Source organism: Bactrocera dorsalis, chromosome 6 (assembly GCF_023373825.1).
Source record: "Bactrocera dorsalis isolate Fly_Bdor chromosome 6, ASM2337382v1, whole genome shotgun sequence".
In the NCBI taxonomy this organism is placed as follows: domain Eukaryota; kingdom Metazoa; phylum Arthropoda; class Insecta; order Diptera; family Tephritidae; genus Bactrocera; species Bactrocera dorsalis.
The window spans coordinates 19,998,749-20,021,843 of NC_064308.1; the positions used below are offsets into that span (position 1 = coordinate 19,998,749).

The 23,095-nt window shown below is 38.2% G+C and overlaps 2 protein-coding genes across 2 annotated transcripts in view; one reads left to right on the plus strand and one right to left on the minus strand.

The window, feature by feature from the left end:
• Nucleotides 1–23,095, minus strand: part of LOC125779314 (uncharacterized) — a 280,552-nt gene that overhangs the window by 236,576 nt on the left and 20,881 nt on the right. The gene's annotated exons all lie outside the window — the stretch shown is intronic.
• Nucleotides 16,667–20,770, plus strand: LOC125779378 (uncharacterized). The gene is made up of 2 exons (XM_049460713.1): nucleotides 16,667–18,981; nucleotides 19,061–20,770. Exon 1 carries the CDS (start codon nucleotides 17,780–17,782, stop codon nucleotides 18,812–18,814), a length of 1,035 nt encoding a protein of 344 aa, XP_049316670.1. The 5' UTR covers nucleotides 16,667–17,779; the 3' UTR covers nucleotides 18,815–18,981; nucleotides 19,061–20,770.

Here is a 23,095-nt window from a genome sequence, read left to right on the forward strand (position 1 = left end):
CGCCAGTTTTTCCGGGTAGAGTGGGCGGATGCTTAACTCATTTAAACGTCCTGGGCCCCCTAGGCAAATATTTTGCCTAGTATTGCGTATGTATATGCTACTGCATGTATTTCGGCGTACTGCTAGTAGAGTTGCCGAGGGCGCAGAATACATGCTGTAAATCCAGAAAATGCCTTTGGTTTTAAACATAATATTTGTTATTTATTTACTTTTAGGTGCATATGGCTAGGTCTTATATTTTGCGGGTTTATCCGACTGATTATTATAGTAAACATGTGGATGCGTTGTTTGCTTTTATTCATTTTATTTGTGGTTTTTTAAATTTCTTATTTCATCGGTATGGTATACCGGTTGCTTAGTATTTGCCTTTTCTGTATTATTGGCAATTGTTTGCATTCAATTTATTCTTGGCTTATGAAGGATAGTAACTCCACGCCTGGTTCAGATATGGCCAGAATGGGTACTCCCTAGCCCTGGAGTTAGGGCTGTGCCAATAGAGGGATCTTGGGAGAGAGTGGCCGGTAATTGCGAACGGCTTCATTAGAATTATAATTTTTTAAGTGGGATGTTCATGCTTTACAACAGATTCTCACCAACTACCCTTATGAGGAGTGCTTATGTAGGGGCGATAAGAGCGATATCTGCTTTTGTTAGTTTTCTTTTCTATTTTACAATTTAGGCCTCTGTAGGGCAATATTGTAGTAAAAGTGTCGATTTTTTTTGTGTTTTTACTTTTTGAGACACTTTTGTTATATTTTATGTTTAAGTGCTTATGCACTAATTTGGCGTTTAGTAGCCCGCCACCGCTCTAGGATTTTTTTTTTCATCATTGGCGAAAGCCATCCGGCGGGGCCGAAAAGTTGCATGTGCTTTTTAATAATTTGGACTGTCAGAGGTAAGGAGCCATCCATAAATTACGTCACACGAATTTAAGGACTTTTTAGCCCCTCCCCCCGTCCTTGTCACAAGTTGTCACAGTTTGAACTCCCCCTCCCCCTGTCGTGACGTACACATTTTCCAATTTTATGGATTTATCAAAAAATAAAAAAAAAAAACAGGTTATTCTATTTATTCTTATATTTATTGAATAATCTTAGAAATAAAAATGAAACCGTTTTCGTTGTCACGGCATCACGCGTGAATGGCTGAACCGATTTGGCTGATCTTTTTGTTGTTGTATTTGTTATTATTAGGAGAAGGTTCTTATGTAAGAAAAAATTACGAAAGTTGCCGGAAAACCCCTAAAAACAGCCCTTTTATTTTTCCCATACAAACGTTTTATTTTGTATATACATACACACATACATACATATGTACATATGTAAATAAAAATTATTGTTTGTTTGTTAGTAACGCTAACGCTCGAGAACGGCGGAACCAATCTTCATGAAATCAGAAGTTGTTCGCTGTGGATCTGGAAAGGGTTAGATATAAAAAAAAAACATATACTTTTCATAAGGAAAAGTCCAAAAATTGGAAATTTCCAAAAAGTGACTTTTCATACAATTCTTTTTTGTTTTGTTTTTCAATATTTTGATTTGTAAATTATTTGAATCGTTCAATTTGGGTCGCTTGCTTTTTTATTCCGGCTATTTAAAAGAAAAATTATTGAAAATTATTCAGTGAAAACTTTATGTGTGTTTCAAACGAAGTGATCAATTACAGATTGAAATTTGTTACGAAGCAACGAAGACATCGCGCTAATATCGGTCAGCGTTCTCTTTGCCATCAACGTATGGCAGCCCAAGACACATGAACTACATGAGGATGCGATGACATATGTATGTGAGGAATTATGGATCGCTGTCAATCAGCAAGCGATCAAAACGATAATACAGCAAGACTTTTCAAACAACAGCTACGATGATGGAATTTATCTTGAAGAAACGTATGTGTATACAAGTATGGTGCAGTCAGATGATGGATGTACTCTGTTGAGTTGCAAACAAGATGTTTGCCGCACGCACACATTTTTCTTTGAATGGTGGATGGTGGTTACATCAGATCAAATTGATGAAATCATTTCTGCGGAAATTCCTCATGCAGAGAAAGATCCATTATTCTACGAAGTAATGAAAACCAATATGGTGCATGGACCTTGCGGATACCACAATCCCACTTCGATTTGTATGTCTGACAATAAATCCACCAAACACTATCCACGTGCTTTTCTTTCGGAAACACAAACAAGAAATGATGGCTGTACTGTACTGTACTTTATCGGCGTTGCTCACCAGACGACAATGGCAGAACATTCAGCTTTCAATTCAGAAGTGTGAATATCGAAGTTGACAACACACGGACCGTACTATATTCACCATTATTGTCTAATTCATATTCAAAGCGCATATCAATGTTGAGTATTGCAGTTTGGTGTAATCAATTAAATTCGTTTGTAAGTACATCACCAAAGAAAGCAACATGGCGGTTATTGGTCTTGAACGATACGGTTAATACGTGAACTGCACTAAAGCACTTTGTAGCGCTTTCCGACTGTTGTGCATCTCGCAGTTAATTTGGAGAATGGCCAAAGAGTGTAACACCGCCAACAACAAAATTAACATTTACGAGTTTTTGCTCAACTTTCGTCAGTGATCCGTTTGCGAGGACATTCGGAAATACCATGGAATGCATCGTTGAAGGAATAACTACGCAGAAAGCAAGGCCAACCAGTAAATGGACATCCAGGTGTGTTATCAATTAATGCATTAAGATGAATTTACACAATCCACCCGAAAATCGACGATTGTTTCTACCTTCGGTTGCTATTGATAAAGGTACGCGGTTCAACTTCATATGAGTCATTGCGTACTGTGAATGATACGGTGTGTGCAACTTTTTGAGAAGCAAGCCAGCAATTACAATTGCTAGAAAATGATAATCACTGGAATGAACATGACGTTCGCACACTTTTCACGATAATCATTTCGACATATCAGCCTCCAAATCCGCGTCTATTATGGGATACGAACAAAAATGACATTGTCGAAGACATTTTACATCTAAAAATTGAATATGGATAAATTCCGGTTGATACTTCCGGTGGTTTGATATCAATTCCATCTGCCGTTTATCGATTCACGAAAGATGAACTCATCAAGAATGTTTATCCGAACATTGACCAAATTATCTTAACTACGATTCCTTGAGTGCACGTGCAATGATAGATGCCCAAAATACCGATGTTGATGACTTAAACTGGAAGATTCAAAGTCAAACTTCGGGGAGAATTGCCCTCATACAAATCGATCGATCGTCTTGACAATGAAGACGACGCCGTGAATTATCCAGTGGTGTTTCTAAATTTTTTGGAGGGGCTTTGTATGCTACCGCATCATTTGCGTCTCAAAGTTGGATCTGTCGTTATTATGTTTTGCATTCTACAAGCGCCGAAACTGTGTCACACACCTATCGAAACACCTATCGAATACAAGGGGGCAGAATGCTTGATTCTACGAATTTGTTTGAGTTCTCACGATTTGCCATTTCAGTTCAAACGGATTCCGTTTCCAGTAAAAATAGCATTTGAGATGACAATCATCAAGACAGAAGGATAGTCGCTAGACGTGTATGGCATACATTTTGAGCTGCTATGTTTTTTACACGGCCAATACGTGGCGTGCTCACGAGTTGGAAAACTATCTTCTCTGTACATTTACGCACCGGAACAGAGATCAAGCTGCGTTACATTGAAAGTAAAAGAAATGATAAATTTAATTTTCTTTTCATTTCAAAACACATATGAAATTTCACGCAGAAAAACGGCTGCGGGGTCAGCTAGTCTTTAATAAAATCAATATTTAGTTAAATGTTAATGTACAGACACAACCAATGGCTAGTCAAGAAATAACAGATACTTAATTATGCTAATTAAAAATACAAAACTTAATCATCTTGCGTCCATGGTCATTTGACCCACTCCTCTATATCATTTACTACTGGTAAATCAGGCACTTCATTTTCGTTCTGAATTCGGATGTCAGGAACATCTTTCGTATCAACATCGTCTTCTTCCATCCATGAAGCATCGTCATCATTCATTAAACAGAGAATCTCTCGGGCACGTCTAGATGCAATTCTTTGAAATGTAATGTCACAAAGCTTTTGACCCCCCTGCCCCTTGTCACATAATGTCACTTCCCAATGATACCCTCCCCTCCCTTCAAGGTGTGACGTAATTTATGGATGGCCCCTAACTCTGACTTTGTTTTTTGTACCAATTTGTGGAGTATTGGAAAATTGTGGCTCTAGTGGTAGTTGTACCGGCCATTATTTGATTGAGCAGTTATGGGGGGAAGTTTCCTTAAATTTTGAAATTTTCTTAAATGTGAATTAAGGTATTTGTTTTTATTATACTCAACTTGAGTTGGTATGGTGGTGACCAGTTCTGTAACTAGTTCATTTTGTATTTCGCTGTGTAGCGTTTGAACTTTTTGAGCCTTTGAGCAACATGGTGTCTCTTGGCTATTTTTAGAATTTTGTTTTTCGGGATTTGCTTTTGCAATTAAACCCGTGGTTCTTGATTCATAAGCGCTTTTATGGGGTGGGATTTTATATGTGCTGTAATGAAGCATTGAGTGATGTCTTTTACGACAATATATGCAATTGTATTTGCTTTTGCAATTTTTATATGTGTGCGCATGTGACAAGCAATTTGCGCATAATTTTTTTGATCTCACGAAATTGTTTCTTTCATTAATTTTAAGTTTTTTAAACTTCTCGCAAGATATCAGTTTATGCCCTCTTGTGCATAGTTCGCATGACGTTTGTTTTCTTTGTTCTGATATGAACGTTTGTGTTTTGTAAAAGCTTTTGATTAAATTTTTGTTGCTTCTAGCTTGGGGTCTATTTAAGCTTCCGTTCTGGTCGTGTTTGTTCTTAGTTTTGAGTATTTTTTCTTCTAACCTTTCCGCAATTTCATATTGGGTGGTGAGAAAATCTTTCATTTGTTGCCACGTTGGGCACTTTCTTCGTGATGAGAGCGATTGCTCCCATAGAAGTAACGACTTTTCTGGTAATGCGGCGATGCAAATGTTTGCCAGAATTGGGTCCCAGCTGTCTGTGAATATTTAATGTCGATAGAATGGACAAACAATTTGAAACAGTGGATTGTAGTGTTACAAATTCTTCACTTGTTCCTTTCTTGATTTTGGCAAGTTTAGTAGTGTCGTTACTTGCTTGTCGACCAATATTCTTTTGTTTTCGTAACGTGCTTTTAGAGCTTCCCAAGCAAAATTAAAATTTTCGCCATTGAGAGCGAACTGTTTGACTATTACGCCTGCTTGACCTTTTGTTTTGTATCGGAGGTGATACAATTTTTGCGCTTGTGATAAATGAGGATGGTTTATGTACACGGCCGTGAACATGTCCCGGAAGGACGGCCATTCTTCATAATCTCCGTGAAAGGTTTCTGTGTCACATGCGGGCAACTCGAGGTGGACGCCTGAACTTGCTGACTGTCCATTTGTGGCAGCTCTACTCTACTGTGGAGAGTAGGGGCAATTGATTTAATTAGCTTTAATTGACTGGAGATCATAGCTTTTGTTTCCTCATATTGGTCCAAGCAGTTTTCGTAAATATCGTAAGCCGATGATTTAAAATTTTGAGGTAGATCTGAATCTTCAGATTCTACTATGGCATCATGAGCCGCTTGGAGTCGTGTCCAAAAATTATTAAGATTTATAATTTTGATTTCTAGTAACGATTCCGAGTTTTCGTGAATCGGTGAAGAGGCAAATCTAGTGCAGTATCTTGTTAAACTGTCACTTTCTGAAATGAATTTAATAGCCTGTTTTGAGCGTAAAGCTGCTGCAGGTGTATTTCCATTTTTTTCGTTATTAACCATTTTTATTATATTGTATATTTGTATATTAAAATACTGTTAAAGATTTTCCCAGTGTAAACTGATTTATGATATTCTAATAGAAGCGATCAAGTATAATAAATTAAATACTCTTTTGAAGAGTTTTTTTTTTGGTTTTAGATTATATCTGTAAAAAACGTATTTTTAATTAATATCGTTTTTTATTTATTTGCAATGTTATTGCAATATTATTTTTATTTATATTTTATTTTGAATTGTTAATTACTTTTAAACCGCCTTTTTTATATATTAAAATATTTGATGTCCGAAATTTCGTATTTAGGTACACCCTAATACTCGGACTTGTATATACATACATATGTATGTATGTACTTATGCTTTGTGCCAGGGATAATGGGATGCCCAACTTATTCTAGTGTGAGAGCGCCTCAACATAAGCGTTTTTTATAACATTTTTTCCATTGTGGCCAGATCGAACAAAATAAAAATTTTTGGGCATTTTAAATTAAAACACCCAACATTTAGTACGAATAAAAACTACTATATAAATAGTGGTTATTTATTATATGGAGAAACTATTTAAATCTTTTAAAAGTATATTAGAACAATTGACTTTTGAACTTTCAATACCCAATAAAAGGATTTAAGCCTTTTTGCTCTTAATCAATAAATGGTTTCAATAAATTTCCGTTGAAAATAATACTATGATGCATCTCATTACAAAACGTTTCATCAAATTGTTTAACATTTTTTATAAGTGGTCTTGACGATGCAACAAATCCCTCCGTTTTCATATTTTTTTGGTAAGATTTCAATGTGGCCATCGCTCGTTTCCAATTGCTAAACGTCAAAACCTCCTCAATCCAGTCAACTTTCAAAGTTTAGGTGGTTTTGACCTTTGGCAATTGTTCTTTCACTTCCAGTGAGAGAAGAGTTGGACATCTCTTTATCTCTGCTTTGTGCGATTGAGAGCTCGTTACAGAGATCAATTCGCTTTGTGCCTAAGTATGCACGAATTGTTTGTGCTAATGTACTATATGCTGGTGAGGAATAAGCTGTAATGTCTTGTTATTCTGTTCGGCAGAGATAAAGAGATCCCCAACTCTCCTGTCACTGGAAATGTGAGAGCCGCTCACCTACCGAACTTTGACAGTTGACTGGATTGGGTAGGTGTTGACGTTTGGCAATTGGAATGACTGGAACGGCCAGATTGAAATTATACCAAAAATATATGTGAACGGAGGAATTTGCTGCCGCCGTTCAAGATCGCTAATAAAAATTTAAAACAATGAAAATCAAAGAAAATGCGAAATTTAAATATATTTCATGAAACGTTTTGTGCATAATAGAATTAATTTTCTTACGATTGATTAAAAACATTTATTAATTGAGAACTAACAGGCTTAATTCACCTTATTAAGTATTGAAAGATCGAAAGTCAGTTGTTTTAAAATACCATAAAATCATAAAAAAGGAATTAAGTAGTTTCGCCATATATTAAAAGTCCAATATATAATAATTTGCAATCGTAAATAATGTTGGGTATTTTAATTTAAAATGCCCAAAAATTCTTATTTTGTTCGATCTGGCCATAATGGAAAATGTTATAAAAAACGCTTATTTTGAGGCGCTCTCACACTGGAATAAGTTGGGCATCCCATTATCCCTGCTGTTCGGTTTGTTTTTGTTTTAAGTAATTGAGAGCTCGTTAGAGAGATCAATTCACTTTTTGTACGCAATCCTGCTTGTTTTTGTTTGCCAAAGAACAAGAGGTATTGCCGTATAATTGCCAATCTGGACTTATAATATGTGTATGTACAAATGTGTTAATATATATTTTGCATAGTTCCTGCAAAGTATGTATATTTTGTTGTTATTTTTTTTTTAATATATGTAAATATTATTTAATTTTTCCGTAAAAGAGAGAGAGATTGGAAATGGAATTGGAAAAAGTTTTTCCTCTAATGTATATTTTATACGTAAGCAACTATCCACTTGTACATAGTAATTGTCGAAATATGTGAATATCTTAATATATAAAAATCAGGTGTCACGATGTTAGTTTTCGATGGACTCCTAAACTACTGAACCGATTTTAATGAAATTTTCAACACTGTGTGCAGTTTGGTCCAACTTGAAAGATAGGATAGTTTATAACTCTCCTTATAGTCGCATTATTTATTTATTGCAAATTATTTGTTTATTATTAGCAAAGAGCTATCCACCAGTTGGTGGCGTTAAGAGCGGTATTGAGTGCGGTATGTTACAGTAGATGGCGCTACAAACATTAAATGAAAATGCGTTGTTTGAAGTTTATATTATTTGTGGTAAAGTTATACGAGTCTATGACTTCCAAAAAAAAATAAAAATTGGGCGGGGCGAAGTTCGCCGGGTCAGCTAGTATAAATATATATTTTGCGCTTGGCAATTATACATACATATTGATGTATGTATGTTATTTGTATAATGATGAGGAATATATGTTTGCACTAAATATATATGCATATATGTATGTACATGTAGTTATATTTATTTTGTTTATATTTTTGTCTTTTACTTTATTTAGGACTTGCTATTTTTCCTTTGCTTGCTTATTATATACAATCCCGCTTACTGCTTTATTAAGCAAAAAGGGTTTGCCGGAAATTTTTCGTAATCGCTTGGATGTTAGTTGCTTTTGGTGTTTTGATAACACAAAGATAAGCTCTTATGCTTTTTATATATAATTTTTAACATACGTTACCTTAAGCGCTAAATAGGTAGGTAACTTTTTTTCCGTTAAAGCGGATTTTAATTACAGGTTTCATATTAAATAACACTGCAATTTCGGGCATACATATGTGCATATATTAAATTAATAAAGGACATAATACGCTCACTGTGGTTTCCTTTGAGGGAATAATGTGGCTAAATATATTTATGTGCATGTAGAAAAATTCCTGTGCTCCTGTACAAACTGTTTCCAACTGGTATGCCTCGTAATGTTGTTTGTGCGTTTATTTGCTGCGTTTATCCGGGCCTCGGTTGTCAACTCCTTCTCCTTCGCTTCCAGTTGGTTGTATTTGGTTTAGCGTTTTTTTGTTTATTTTATGTTGTTTTAGATTCGCGCCCGCTTAATTTGTTAGTTTATATTTTATATTTAGCTTTCGCGCGCGTTTAGTTTGTTCGTATGTATGTATGTTTTACTGCTGGGTTTCGCGCCCAGTGTTTTTTTTGTATGTATGTATTTTTAGTTTCGCGATTCCACGCCCGGTTTATGTGTTGTTTTTTTTTTTGTTTGTTTATTGAAACTGTTTGCTTGTTTAATTTTATAAATGCATTCTTTTTTTTTGTTTCTGTCACCTTCTTTCTCCACTCTCTTCGCATTTTTTTTGTTTATTATGTACATATATATGTACATATATAAGTAAAGCATTGTTCACTTAAAATCTGTACGCAAAAATATTACTATAACTAAAAAGATAAACAACGGAAACTAAAAATTTTAATACGTTAAAGAAGGGAATTTATTAAGCTTTTAATTTTAATACAAGATATAATTATTCAACTTTGTTATGTAGGAAGTTGCGAGCATGTTTTTTAATAGAGGACATTAACTTTCGAACAGTTTTTCTTGTTACTTTAGCTGCATGTTTATTCCATAAAGGCAACATTGAGTCATATTTTTTTATTACCCGACCACTTCTCCTCAAATTGTTTTTTACTATCGCCCAATATTTTTCTATTGGGCGAAGCTGTGGACAATTAGGCGGATTAAAGATTTTTGGTATTACTTCCACCTTGTTATTTTGATACCACTTCATGGCAGTGGAAGAATAATGTATGCTCGCCAAATCTGGCCAAAATTTTACAGAAGTTCTGTGATGTCGAATAAACGGCAGTAATCTTTTCTCGAGGCACTCTTTTATATAAATATCCGATGTCATTGTGGTCGAAGTTACGAAAGTACGACTTTTAAGGCCACAGGAGCATATTGCTTGCCAAATCATAACTTTTTGACCGTATTTATCAATTTTTTTATATTTATATTTTGCTTCCACATTCCCACGCTTGTTTGCAACATAAAACTTTTGTCCAGGAAGTTGATTGCAATCGAGTTTGACATAAGTTTCGTCATCCATTACAAGACAGCCTTTGAACTTCGTCAAAATCTGATTGTACAGAAGTCGTACGCGTTTTTTTGCCAAAATATTCTGTTTGTCAGATCTGTTTGGGTACTTAATTGCACGGTATGTATTTAGCCCAGCATTTAAACGTATTCGCCTGGCGGTACTTATACTTGTCCCGAATTTTTTGGCGCGATCACTGTCAGATAGCCCGGGATTTTTTTTAATTGAGGTTAGTATCTTCCTTACTAATCCTAAGTCCCGCGCTCCTCTTTTTACACACATTTTTTTAGCTCTTTCTATGCTCAAAGTATTTTTGTACCGTTTAATTACACTACAAACTGTTGTTTTGGACAATTTTAATTTTTTTCCAATTTTTGAACCTGACCATGTCGGATTTGCTATAAATTCGTTCACTATTAATTTTCGATTAGCGTACTCCATTTCACATTTAAAAGCCAACTGATAAGCAAGGGCATTGAAAATTCCTATACATAACTGTATTTTAACTATGTACTCAGATCATCTGATTTTACTCAGAGAATTTTTAAAATAACGGAGCAGCGGCCCCTAGAGTGCGTACAGATTTTAAGTGAACAATGCTTTATATGTTTTTTTGGCAGGGTCACTGCACTTTTTTTTTGTCTTTTTTTCAATGCACACTATTTTGTTTTGTTCACCGCACAGATATATTTATATGTGTTTTGTGGATTTTGTTTCTCCACTGGTGCCTTTGAGGCTCGAAGGACCATGAACGATTTTCTTGCCAAAAAATGTTAAATAAAAATGCGATGTTAAATAAAAATGCGCACGTATTTCAAGTGTAAAATAATTTAACGTTTATTTAATGTTATAAAAAATTTTATATAAAATATAATGTTCTGTTTGAAATCCGAGTACACGTATACGGAGCGGGGAGGATGTCAACCGGACCGCTGAGTGATCGGAGTAGGTAGTAGTGTTGACGCGGCGCAGTATCTAAGCGAATGTGTGTTGATGCAACCTGTGTGTAACGAAGAGTGTCTCCTTTTTTTTGTCCATCCTTTTTGCGGAGTGGGTTGGTGTACAGATGTGGTGAGTTCTGTTTTAGTGTCATCTGCTGCGGTGAACTGAGCTGTTTTATTAAGGTGCGCCAGTTTTACCGGGTAGAGTGGGCGGATGCTTAACTCATTTAAACAATTGAAAAAAGTGATGTACCTATGAGATCACATTTAAATGAAAATTGTTCGCTTAATGATATTATAAAAAAATATTCTAAAATTAAAGTTTTAGATGACACTAGAACTATACATACGAGTATTACACACAGAAAATACTTAAGCAAACAAAATTTTACTATGAATAAAACGCAATATTTTCACACAAATCAAAACACAATAGGAACAGCTCAGTTACACGAATTAAACCAAATACCAATATGTATAACCAAAATTATCAAAACACACAAAATACTAATACACGACGAAATTAACAGTATTCACACAATTTTACACAAAATTACGGCAGAGGAAATAGTAGCAATAATACGAGATATTCGCGTAGAAGCACTAACAACAATAATATCACACTAACACCTGAACCAATGGAAATAAGTGTACTCGAGGAAAATGAAGTAAATTTTTTAATAACGCATCAGAAACAAAACTCCCCATAATAAACATAACGATAGGAAAAACTAAAATTAGTTGCCTTATAACAATGAAATATGCTATAAAATACAAAACTTTAAACGGGGTAAATCAAATAAAAAGTGTAGTAACCACACCATTTCCAAAAGAATTTGGATGCTTTGGCACCCTTCAGTGGAAACTATTGAACTTTTCAAACACAAAATTTTCAGGTATAATAGGTCAAAACCTTTACAAGCAAAAATTAATTGTGCGGAAAACTACGTTAAAATTTAAGAAAATAATAAAATTTATTTTGAAGAATTTAATTATTCCCAATACATAGAGAATATTAACAATTTGGAGCATACTAAACAAAATTATCTAAAAGATAAATAAAATTTTTCCCATTTAAATAAAGAAGAATATCGAGCAACCTTAAGGCTGCTCAATGACTTCGAAGACATGCACCAATGAGGTACAGCATGAAATTATAACAACAAATTATAAGCCTTTATACTCCAAAATTTATAGATATCCTCAAATTCATGGAGAAGAGATAAAATGCCAAATTGAAGAAATACTACAACGGAAAACAATTAAAGAAAGCAATTCACCCTACAATAGTCCCTTGTGGATTGTAGAGAAAAAAGTAGACAATTCCGGGAAAAAGAAATATATATGTAATTGTCATCGACTACAGAAAATTAAACGGATTTACCGTAGATGACAAATTTCCAATTCCAAACTTAAATTCAATCCTAGACAAACTAGGTAGATCACAGTACTTCACCACCCTGGATTTAACCAAAGGTTTTCACCAAATCTCAGTTAGAGAGAAAGACAGAAGAAAAACCGCCTTCTCAACACCATTTGGACATTATGACTTTATTCGAATGCCATTTGGATTAAAAAATGCCCCATCAACTTTTCAAAGATTGATGAATAGAGTCCTTAACGAACATATTAATAAAATATGCGTCGTATATATGGACGATATTTTAGTATTTGGCACTTCTTTAGAAGACCATTTAACTAATTTAAAGCAAATATTCGAAGGCCTAAGTCTAGCAAAGTTAAAAAATACAAGTGGACAAATGTGAATTTCTCACGAAAGAAACTCAATTTTTGGGCCACATTTTAACATTAGAAGGAATTAAGCTAAATCCAGCCAAAGTTAAAATCATACAAAACCTAAAGATACCTAATACTCGTACCACAAAAAGAATAAAATCATTCAATCATCTTTGCGGAATAACAGGATTTTATAGGAAATTCTGTCTCTAAATGGTCACCCCATTGCATATGCATCAAGAACACTAAATAATCATGAAACAAATTATGTTACTATCGAAAAAGAACGATAGTATGGGCCGTGAAATATTTTAGGCCTTATGTCTTTGGTAGGCAATATGATTTGGAATGCGACCACCAACCATTAATAGCAAGGACATAAGTCCAAGACTTCAAAGATGGTTAGTGAGTTTGAGCGAATATAATTTTTCCATAGAATACATTAAAGGGAAAAACATTTTTGAGCAGAATAAGAAATGACGACATTATTTCCCACGTGGAAATTTTCCAAGGGGATGAAGGTACCAGCATGTCAGTAGAAGCAGAAAGTGTCCATTCACTAGAAGAAAATTCAGGATTTGAAATTCCAATATTAGATAAAATTGTTAACCGGTTTAAAATGCAAATAATAATTATAGAGGAGAAACAAACCGCTATCGAATCTATATTCAATTACAAACGAATTTATATTGATCAAAGAGATATTGAAGAAAATGGAATCAGAGACATTATTACAAGGGAAATATGTAGAGGAAAAGTAGGTATATATTCGCATCTTAGCGATCATAAATAAAATTATTGAAGAAGAATTTGCATCTAATCTTAACGTGAAATTGTCAAATGTTCTTATTTAGAAAAGATGTTGACAACGAAGAAGAATTAAGAAAACAGATTGCATTATTTCATAAAAATTAAAGTGGTCACTGTGGAATTACAGCCACTTACGAAAAATTAAAGAATAAGTTATATTAGGTTGTCAAAAAAGTCTTGCGGTATTTTCGCTAGTTGGCGCTGAAAGCGCGTAGTTCTAGTTTTATTCGTCGCATCGGGTCGTGCTATACCTTTTTGGAAAGCTCATTTCACGCGCTAGCACGTGTTTGATTGATTGTCGTTTCTTTTAAGTCGTTCGTGAGTTATAGCGTCGCAAACATGGAGCAAAATAAAGAGAAAATACGGCATATTTTACAGTACTACTACGAAAAAGGCAAAAATGCATCTCAAGCCGCCAATAAAATTTGTGCAGTTTATGGATACAGTTTCCATTTCCACCGCACAACGATGGTTTCAACGTTTTCGTTCTGGTGTAGAGGTGGTCGAAGATGCGCTACGCTCCGGAAAGCCTGTCGTCGAAAATTGCGATAAAATCGCTGAATTGGTCGAAAGAGACCGGCGTAGTAGCAGCCGTAGCATCGGTCAAGAGCTGGGCATGAGTCATCAAAAATTCATTTTAATTTCAATAAAAAAAAAATCAATAAAAATACCGCAAGCCTTTTTTGACAACCCAATATAATAAAATACAACTGTTCAATAGAATTAGCAAACCAAAAATTTTCAAATAATTACAAAATGTTTATTGATAGAATTATATTATCACAATCCAAAATATTACTTTTAATGCCACAAGAATTAAAATTAACGTCGAAACATAATCTAAAAGAAATAGAAGAAATAAAATACAACAATAAAGTTATAACATACAAGGGGTATTCTCTTGCTCTTGCAAAACCTGGTGCACGGTGCAAGCATTGCAGATTTCCAACGGCACAACAACAAACACACGCATAAAAATATTTGCAAGGGCTGTGAAATATGTCAGACCAAAACCCATGTATATTAGCGTGCAATGTCACACAAAAATAAAATTGCAACCCTGTTGTAGTTGCCATTTTACATAAAGACATATTACGTCGTTAAACTGTTGAGAAAGGTAAATTTTAATTAGATTTTATAATTTCTATTTAAATTATAAAGTTTTGTTACAGTTTTTTTGTTAAAAATGCATGCAGAAGGTGCGCCAATTCACAATAGCCATGCACAATAGTTATTTACAATAAATTGACTGAATCAGTCGCTCATATATCACTAGATTCTGCAATGGGTGCTCTCGTGCCCTTGTATATTTCGGTGTAGTATTTTTGCAATCTGCAATCTTGCAAGAGCAAGAGAATACCCCTACAGTCTACCAACAGTGGTAATATTAATTTTAATATTCTTTGCAATACTATTAATGAGCAATCATTGTAAAAGAAATAAAGAAAGAATTCAGGAGAATTCTTCGTCTAGGGGTGGAGGAGTTACATATATAGTTCCACAAACAACAATATGTAATGCAAACCCCAACGTAGAAGAAATCATAAGAAAATACTTAAATCAACCCAACAACATTACATTTATTCATTTGTTGGTTTGATTTAAATTGACACTCACATAAATATGTATAACGAAAATGCAAGTGCAAACTTCATAAAAATTATACAACAAAACTTGCAATGTAAACAAATTGTATTTAAACATTGTGGCTCAAATTTCATGTCACCGAACTTAAATTTAAGAATACTACATGAAACGTTATTACTTTTACTTTTATAAGCAAAAGTCAAAGAAATAACCAATTATGTAGGAATTATTTGTACGTCCACTTAAAAAGTACTTAAGCCACATAAATGTCAATGCATCGAATTTAATACTTGGAAAAGTATTAAAAGATTACATATATAATTTTGTTTACATTTACTTATTTTAATCAATATTGAAGGTTTCATTTTAAGAATGTAATTATTGTAAAATTAGTCTTAAGACCAACTTGAAAGAATAAAGACATACAATTTTATTTTTAAAAATAAAAAAAAAAAACGTATGATCTTTCCTTTCATAAAACATATAATTCATGTGCACTTGAAAACAACCCAATCCATGCAACATAAATTGTATTGTATAATAACACACACACATACATGTATTGCATTGTATAGTTGAAAACAATCCCATGTGGTGTGCTGTACATTAGGGCGGGTCGATTCCGAACTTTTTTCGATTCGGGATTTCTAATAGTGCGGAAAAGTTGCCTTAGTACTTCCTGATTACAATGCAACTTTTTGTTTTGAGATCGGATTGCATCTTCAACCCCAACTCCGGCCTTGAAATTTCGGAAATTCGCCCAAAATCGTGAAATTGTCTACCTAGCGCCTGAAATACGCATCTCATGGCAAAATGTATCAAACAAAAGTTATTTGTCACGTCATTTGCTACCGAAATGGTAGAAGTGATCATCGCCGTAGGACGAACCGTTCCCGAGATACGAGCGAAAAGGCGGCGCGCCACAGCGCAAGGTGAAAATTGTCGCAGCTCTCAGCTAACCTGTATTGGTCACACAGAACCCACCGCGTGGAGGTGGCTGCTCTTCGTGTTCCTCCCAAGCCCAACCCAACCAACCAACCATATGTCAGGCTTGTTTTAGTCTGAATCTGTGTCAAATTTATTGATAAAATCAGATTTTGTACTAAACTTTGGCACTTGTTGCCTAGATTTCAGTGTATAGCGTATAAAACGATCACGAGATTGGGGGCCAATAACTTTAGAAGATGCCTCTGTCACCAGAAATCACCGACAAGAGTGAAGGAATTCGATGAGAAAACATTTGTGTGGAGACCTGTCCGAACATGTCCTTTGGCGTAGGTGAATGAATGTGAGTGATAGCACTCGGCGAAATCAACGTCAAGAAGTGTGGCCGCAAGCCGATTTTCACCTTGCGCTGTGGCATTTTCACTCGTATCTCGGGAACGGTTCGTCCTACGGCCATGATCACATATACCATTTCGGTAGCAAATAACTTTTGTTTTATACATTTTGCCATTAGATGCGTATTTCAGGCGCTAGGTAGACAATTTCACGATTTTAGGCGAATTTCCGAAATTTCAAGGCCGGAGTTGGGGTTGAAGATGCGATCTCAAAACAAAAAGTTGTATTGGAATCAGGAAGTACTAAGGCAACCTTTCTGCACTATTAGAAATCCCGAATCGAAAAAAGTCCGGAATCGACCCACCCTACTGTACATACACATATATCGAATTAGATAAGTAAGACTTCAAACGAACCTCTGCGAATGGTAGGCACCTTGTCGTGGTGCAGGGGCTTAAACCGCAGCACAGCACGGCAGCTCAGCATCTCCCCTGGGGGATGGCAGAGGCCGCATGTGCGCGGCAACCAAGAGCTACCAATTAGATAAGTAAGACTTCAAACGAACCTCTGCGAATGGTAGGCACCTTGTCGTGGTGCAGGGGCTTAAACCGCAGCTCAGCATCTCCCCTGGGGGATGGCAGAGGCCGCATGTGCGCGGCAACCAAGAGCTACCACCTCCTAATCCAGGGTGTTATGCGACCCGTGCCCATTGGATGATTTGCAGCCAGAAGGTAAATTCGGCTGTATTCGCACGGAGCCTTCCCAACACCGGGCCACATTGGGAAGTAACGGTGGCCTTACTGCGTCAAGGGGCTCTGGCGCAGCGGACTTTCAGATTCCCCTTATTGAAGACTAGACCGGGAGGCCCACAACACGGGCCAAACGGTCGTAAGAAAAAGATGGAACAACAAAATAACAAAACAACTAACAACAACAAACAAACAACGGCAACAACAACGGCAACGACAACGGCAAAAACAGCATCGACAACCGCAACAACAACAACAACAATTTTAACAACGGACAAAAGCAGCAGCAGCAGTAGCACTGCAAGCAAGAGTGGCCCAGAAACTAGGAAAAAGTCTAGCTTCCTGGATGTCCTGTCGCCCGAAGAGCGAGCACTCTTTGAGGAGCACGCACGGGACGACGACGATGTGCCCTCCTGCAGCAGTGCACAGCGTGGTAAGTCAGTGAAGACCACGGTAAAGCGCGCAAATGCTGCCCCCGCAACCCCCTCGAGCAAGACCGACTGCGGAGAGGAGGGTGGTTTCACGAAAGTGGAATCTAAGGGTGAACGAAAGCGGAGAAGGCAACGAGGGAACATTCCACGGAGCCAGGACAGCCAGGAGGTCATGGCGATCCTCGTAGAGCAGGAATGAGCGGAGCCACTCTTAAGTGGTACCTAAGATTCTTGGAGGACGGTATGACACCAGAGTCAGCTGAAAAGCGGGCTCTGAGTAGGAGCAGCGAGAACAACTCCTCTCCCAACAATGCACAGCGCACAGGTGCCAACCGAGCGAAGCAAGGACTGCGCCCCAAGAGGCACCCAGAATGGAGAAGAGGAAGAGTGCCAGATAACACCTCAGGAGCCACCTAGACCAAAGAGGGTAAGAGAGGACAAACCACAGGAAACCAGTGGAAGGCGCTCCAACCCCAACCAGCAGCCAACCGCAAGCCGTAAATACGCAGAGGTTATGAGCAGCATTCGGATGGCTGTGTTGCCCCGCAACTACCCGGCGGATGCCCAGGAATCCGAACAACTGACGGCTCTCCAGGACTGCATAGTGGATGCTCTGTCTGTCGGCATAGGCTTCACCGGCGCCTTTAACGGCATATTCTTCAAGGGCGGCATGCTGCTGGTTGACTGCCAAAATGAAAAGTCGGCCACTTGGCTACAAGGGATCATACCAAGGCTAGAGGGTTGGAAGGGTCCGGCCCTGTGTGTAAGAAGGGGAGACGAGATTCCACAGCTACACAACATGGTGGCGTTCTTCCCAAGAAGCGCAGACAAAGGCTACGACATCGCGCTCAATCTGGTAAGGAACCAGATCGAAGATTTAAGTACCTCGGCGTGGAAGGTCGTAGAGAGCAAAGTTGAGGGTTCTGGGTGGAACCTCAACATAACGATGGACGATGAGTCATATAAGTACATCCGGCAGAAGGGATTCAGGTTGAATTTCCGCTTCGGCAAGATCGTCGTGAGGCCATGGAGGCCCAAGGCCACGTCTACGAGCCAGGAACCTCCGACGGAGACGACCGCAGCACCAGCTCCACCCGTAACCCGCCCAGCAGCGCATGAAGCGACTGCCGCTGCGGTTTCGTGCGAGCGAGAAGAGCCCACTAACGACACAATTTCGGCTGGGCAGGTTGCGACCCCCACGGCAGAAGTGAACAGCAGCAACGAGATCCCCAAAGAGCAGGAAGGCAGGTTGCCATCCACCCAAGAGCTCCTGGAAGGGCTGGAGATGCAGGTCGATGGAGGGATTGAGGACGAGGACCCGTCTCTCGTCGAACCTGTACTATAATCTCCAGTACCGGCATAGAGGTGGCTCAGGTGAACCTCCATCACGCATCGACAGCCTCGGCGGTCATCGTGAAGAGGTTCATTTCGGATAACCTGGGCATCATCTTAATCCAGGAACCTTGGGTGTTCAGAGGAGAGGTAAGAGGCCTCAACTCAAGAAAGAGCAAGGTAATCTGGGATCTCTCTAGCCAGAGACCCCGTTCCTGTGTAGTCGTTAGAGCCGATATAGATTTTTTCTGTATTTCAGAGTTTCTAACGCAAGATCTGGTGGCAGTACAGATAAAGGACAAGGAAGGATCGGACTTCGTCCTCGCATCAGTATATTTTCCGGGAGAGACGGCCACGGCACCCCACCTATGGATACTTAAACTGGTTGAGCACTGCAAGGCCAACAATCTGCCCCTAACCATAGGTCGCGATGCCAATGCGCACCACACGGAATGGGGCAGCACGGACTGTAACGTGAGGGGTGAGTCACTTCTAGAATTTATACTTAGTAATAATATTAACATAGAGAATGTAGGTTAGGGTGGGTCGATTCCGGACTTTTTTCGATTCGGTATTTCTAATAGTGCGGAAAAGTTGCCTTAGTACTTTCTGATTCCAATGCAACTTTTTGTTTTGAGATCGGATTGCATCTTCAACCCGAACCTCGGCCTTGAAATTTCGGAAATTCGCCTAAAATCGTGAAATTGTCTACCTTGCACCTGAAATACGCATCTCATGGCAAAATGTATAAAACAAAAGTTATTTGTCACGTCATTTGCTACCGAAATGGTGTACGTGATCATGGCCGTAGGACGAACCGTTCCCGAGATACGAGCGAAAATGCGGCGCGCCACAGCGCAAGGTGAAAATCGGCTTGCGGCCACACTTCTTGACGTTGATTTCGCCGAGTGCTATCACTCACATTCATTCACCTACGCCAAAGGACACGTTCGGATAGGTCTCCACACAAATATTTTTTCAACTCTTGTCGGCGATTTCGCCGAGTTCTATCACTTACATTCATTTCCCTGCGCCATACGACACGTTCGGACTGGTCTCCACATAAATATTTTTTCATCGAGTTCCTTCACTCTTGTCGTTGATTTCGCCAGGTGCTATCACTTATATTCTCTCAACAAATCACAGAACTCAAAATGTCTGTATCTAAATTTAAATTTAGACAGAAATGTCCTGTGTTTGGCATATATCCGTACAATCTCTCTCAGTCCCAGTTACCTACTTACCAGGATGTTCTTTTGTGTTATCAGTTTGAAAGATTTGGTATAGGGCGACTCCGAGGCGACAACTATGAACCTAGGAGTAAAGAGGTTACAGAAATAGTTGCAAAAAAGGTTGAAAATACTTTCAAAAAGTCATCTATTCCGATAGTTTCACACACCAGAGTTGTACAAATGCTCACCACATACCATAAGAAATTTCTGACTCTTAAAAAAATGTTTTTAAGGAACCCAATAGGTTTGAGCTCTAAAAGAGACGACTTTGTCTCTTCTGCCGGAAAATTATTTGACATCGCTGCTTGTAAATGCATTTATTTTTCTTCTTGCACTTGTCCAAAGGAAAGGAAAGTTCCTATCAATGAACAACCATTTCTCTTGGACCAGAGAACCACCAGAATTGGTCGCATTGGAAGTGTTGATCTACCTGAAACAAAAAAGATTACAAAGAAAAATGAACGTAAAGAAAAGCTTTCAAAACGTCATTCAACATCAACACTTACCAGAAAAGTATCAGCTAGAACACGTGACCATTCAGATCAGCCAGACTCTCATACAGACGACAACAATGTAGGCGCGTCGCACATTGATTTTTCGAAAAACGATGCTGATAATGAATTTTCTCTTCCATCCTCTAAAGCCAAACAAAACACACTAGTATTACAACACATTGCTTTAGCTGCCCAAAGATTTGGAGTAAGTGATAGAGCAGCGGCCTTGATTGTTTCATCGGCTTTTCTGGATGCTAAAAAAAGCAGGTTTGATAACAGAGGATCAGGCTAGCTTGTCACTGACAATGCAATATTAGTCGGGCAAAAAAAAGTGTTGGTGTTAAGCTCCAGAACACCGAAAGTATTGACTCCGTATATGGGCTGTATTTTGACGGCCGCAAAGACAATACACTTACACAAGTCAGCGAAGGTGAAAAGTACTACCGCGACACTGTCAAAGAGGAACATATTTCTCTTATAGCGGAACCGGTTGTCATTACTTTGGCCACGTCACTTCTCCTTCCGGGTCAGCTGAGGATAAGACGCAAGCTATATGGCAACATTTACAAGACAATTCAGTTGATGTGGAACATCTAGAAGTTGTCGGTGCTGATGGCACCAACACGAACACAGGTTGGAAAGGTGGAATCATTCGGAAACTAGAAGAAAGAATAGGTAGGCCATTACAGTGGGTTGTTTGTCTTCTACATTTCAACGAACTTCCATTCCGTGCTCTTTTCGAACACATAGATGGTGTCTCAAAGAGTCCAAATACATTCTCTGGCGACATAGGTAAACTGCTCCCATTATTGTGAGAAGTTGCCTGTTGTCAAATTTGAAAGTTTTCCATCCTGCCAATTAACTTCTGAGGTTATTAATCCGACCCAATTTAGCACAGACCAAGCTTATCTCTATAAAATATCAGAAGCTGTATTTCCGGTCAATGTTCCTCAGATTTAGCGTCGATGCATCCAGGTAACATGTGCAAATCTCGCTGGCTCACCTGTGCAATAGAATTCTGAGATTATACATTTCTACTGACAAACCAACAAAGGAAATAAAGATTTTGATCAAGTACATACTTACAGTTTACTCACCTTTGTGGTTCTCAATAAGATTCAACAGTTCAATCAAAGATGGCTCACGCCATCTCTATGCTGACAATCAAAGGTCGAGATACTTACCGCTAAACTGCGCAAGGTTGTCGATTCATCCATTCAACAGAATTGCTTTCTTTGCTCTTACAGAAAAAAACATTCTCCTTAGTATGATGACTGACGAACGGATAGAAGTCAGAAATTTGGCCCTTGACCGTCTTCTGGCAGCCAGAGAAGCAGAGTCTGACACCATAAATGGAAGAGTTAGATGTAATAAAGTGCCAAAGCTGAATTTCAAAGCTAATACTTATTACGATATGATTAACTGGAATACTATTACTTGACTGTTCCACCAGTTCTTTGTTCAGTTTCTAACGAAGAGAACTCATAAAAGGGCTGTCGGGAGACACTGCAGAGGTATGGAAATTAGTGAATTTCCCCTCTCACACCGTGGCAGTCGAGAGAATCGTCAAACTGGTGACAGAGGCATCTTCTAAAGTTATTGGCCCCCAATCTCGTGATCTTTTTATACGCTCTACACTGAAATCTAGGCAACAAGTGCCAAAGTTTAGTACAAAATCTGATTTATCAATAAATTTGACACAGATTCAGACTAAAACAAGCCTGACATATGGTTGGTTGGTTGGGTTGGGCTTGGGAGGAACCCGAAGAGCAGCTACCTCCACGCGGTGGGTTCTGGGTGACCAATACAGGTTAGCTGAGAGCTGCAACAATTTGGACCTTTCGCGTGTGCGCGCCGCCTTTTCGCTCGTATCTCGGGAAAAACGGTTCGTCTTACGGCCATGATCACGTACACCATTTCGGTAGCAAATGACGTGACAAATAACTTTTGTTTGATACATTTTGCCATGAGATGCGTATTTCAGGTGCTAGGTAGACAATTTCACGATTTTAGGCGAATTTCCGAAATTTCAAGGCCGAGGTTCGGGTTGAAGATGCAATCCGATCTCAAAACAAAAGGTTGCATTGGAATCAGAAAGTACTAAGGCAACTTTTCCGCACTATTATAAATCCCGAATCGAAAAAAGTTCGGAATCGACCCACCCTAATGTAGGTTGTGAACCAACCTTTGTAACCAGCGTTCGGAAAGAGGTCCTAGACATTACCCTGAGCAACGGCAGCATGATTAGGCTGATCTCGCAGTGGCGGGTTTCAAAAGAACCCTCACTGTCAGGATCACATGATCATTCGGTTTGTTCTGAGGGTGACAGTCGGTGACCGACCTCCGACCCGTACCCCGAGAAATACAAACTGGGGTTTCTTCAGAGAAAATCTAAACAGGAATTTAAGTGTAGTGGAGCAGGCGGATGGTAGGTCCACCACAGTTGGGCTGGAGAGTAGGCTAAACGCCATAAACCATTCCATTATGAACGCCTACCATTGTGCCTGTCCACTGAAAGCGACCACCAGTAAACAAAGCTGTCCCTGGTGGTCCAGTAAACTCTCCGCT

Bases quoted from the DNA above. Each gene is read 5' to 3' on its own strand.
- LOC125779378 (XM_049460713.1), top strand. From the start codon at position 17,780: ATGCACAGCGCACAGGTGCCAACCGAGCGAAGCAAGGACTGCGCCCCA.